At 36.6% G+C, this 2265-nt stretch overlaps 1 protein-coding gene across 5 annotated transcripts in view; it reads left to right on the top strand.

Annotated features, from left to right (window-relative positions):
* The window catches only part of LOC106512909 (dedicator of cytokinesis protein 9), a gene marked incomplete at its 3' end in the record, with an annotated part of 90988 nt that overhangs the window by 29288 nt on the left and 59435 nt on the right, over nucleotides 1-2265 (top strand). For all 5 annotated transcript variants that reach the window (XM_014001447.1, XM_014001450.1, XM_014001446.1 and 2 more), the window contains 1 exon segment: nucleotides 721-837. In XM_014001447.1, coding sequence (XP_013856901.1) covers nucleotides 721-837 — 117 coding nt within the window.

Here is a 2265-nt window from a genome sequence, read left to right as displayed (position 1 = left end):
GAGGAGCTTAGGAAGTGGAGCTGAGAGCAGGGGGAGGGACTACTTCAAATTTTTATAAGTTTTTGGGTTTTCAAGAAACTACATACAGCAGCTTTAAACAGACCATAATAAAAAGATGGTAGTTATTTATGATTGCAAAACTAGTTCTGCTTCAGAAATGGTTGCAGGACTTCATCCAAGTTTTTTTGGGTTGTGTCGTCAGAAAAATTAAATAAAAACAACTTTTCTACTTTTCTTTCTTCTTCTATCTTTTTTGTTCTTTGTATTATTTCCTGGCAGCTTCCATATCTTGATGTTAACAAAGTATGAAGTTCTGATTCGTTTCTGCTGGTTTTGTGTTTGACCCGAACACAACCAGTCAGTCAGAATTTGACCAGATCGTGATCGAACAGAATAAAACACTGCTTGAAATGTTTTTTAATCTAGACAGTTTTTCTTGTCTCAAATGAAAATCACCCAGTTGATCTCCATGCAGACCCATGCAAAGGTTGTGAGATGATTTTTGACTGTTGAAAGATTYACTGMGTCATTTMTTATGAACAGGAAAGCTGAAATGTTTCTGGCAGGGGTATGACTGAGAACTGCAACACTGAGAAACTGATCAGCTGCTCAATAAGCACCTATATGATTTGACCTAATTATTATGTATGTCCAATAATTTGTCTCTGTGTYATTGGTTATCGTCAGTTTTTTAGTAACTTCGTTTTGTGTGTTCTCCAGGCGAAACGGAAGGTGATCGAGCCGCTGGATTATGAAAATGTGCTGGTTCAGAGGAAGACGCAGATCCTCAGTGATGTCCTCAGAGACATGCTGCAGTTCCCCCTCGAGGACTTTGAGGTGAGTTTCAGSCCTTCTGGTGGTTTCCACATCCAACCTGACAGCATTAGATCAGGTTCTGAGGCTGCAGTTTTATCATTTCACAGAACAATAACACTATCAATTGCCATAAACTCACATTTTGTCTCACTCCTCTTGCTCTGTCATCCCGATGCTCATAACAACCCTGTGGGAATTTCAGCATCTTGGTCACTATCATTTAAATTAGTTGCAGGGGTCCATCAGATTTCCAGTCATGTTTTTGGCATGCAGTCTGTATCTGTGATGGATTGCACTCTTTTGTAAAATGAATAGTGCTCACATTGATATTGTAATCCTGTTAAATCTGAATATTTTGTTCAGTCCTGTTGAGGAGAAAAGTTCAGTCTGTGAAAGTGATGCAGATTTGGTGGTTTTGTGAGGCTCAGTGAGCAAACAGACTGAGGGGTTTTCAGTTCTGTGKAAGAATCAGACCCTTTGGATAACAACCATCGAATCATTGTGCAAATATTTTCTTTCAAATKTTCGACWTGTATCTTGTTCTGCAATTTTTGCGYTGTTTTAACAATTGATAAATCAAAACGTTCGTCTCCTTCAGGACATTCCAGCTATGACKTTTGATACTTCAGCAATTTATACTTTTGAAAATATTTAGCTTTTTTCTGTCATGTTTTTCTCATTACAAATAAACTGAACTGTTTGCAACATCCTTAAAACCTTTAAAAATTTCAAAAACCTTTATTGTCGTTTTTACCTTTTGTTCTAGTTCTGCTTGTTTGAACTCCTAATTTCAGSTTGCTTTGGCTTATATTTTGCTGATTTGAGCTTTTAGCTGTTTTTAGCAATCGTTCTGACATTTTTTGCTATTCTTCAAMTTTTTTGCACTTCTTAAAGCTGATTTCTGTTAATTTCAGCTGTTTTCTGTGTTTTAGCTATTTTGTAGCTAATTTGAGCTTTTTTCAGCTAAACTCACCTTTTGTGATCATTTCAGCTACTTACTGCTTAATTTGGCAAACGTGCTTATTCCTTCTTCTTCTTCTTCTTCTTCTTCTTCTTCTTCTTCTTCTTCTTCTTCAAGCTATTTCAACTACTTTTAAAAATATTTTAGGCTAGTTTCAGCTTTTTTAACGTTTCAGCAAAAATCTTTATCAGAAAGCATTCACATTGCATTTTGCAGCAAATGCACATTCTCTAGTCTATTGTGATTCGTTTCCCATCCAAGTCATCTCAAATTTGGCATGCTTCTCCTCCCGCATACTTTGTCCTACAGCTGTCATTGTAATTTATATCTGTAAAGCTCCTGTGTGAAATGATGGCTATGCATTTTGGTGCCTGTAAAACTTATAGTTTTTGAAAATTTAATGTTTAATAAATTATAATGGCAGTCAATGGAGCCTTGTATTGGTCCAATACTGCCCCCTGCTGCATCTACACAATATGGTACTGCAC

Source organism: Austrofundulus limnaeus, unplaced genomic scaffold, assembly GCF_001266775.1.
Source record: "Austrofundulus limnaeus strain Quisiro unplaced genomic scaffold, Austrofundulus_limnaeus-1.0 Scaffold9, whole genome shotgun sequence".
NCBI lineage: Eukaryota > Metazoa > Chordata > Actinopteri > Cyprinodontiformes > Rivulidae > Austrofundulus > Austrofundulus limnaeus.
The sequence above is the reverse complement of the archived record's forward strand: the minus strand, read 5'-3'. Positions and strand labels throughout refer to the sequence as shown.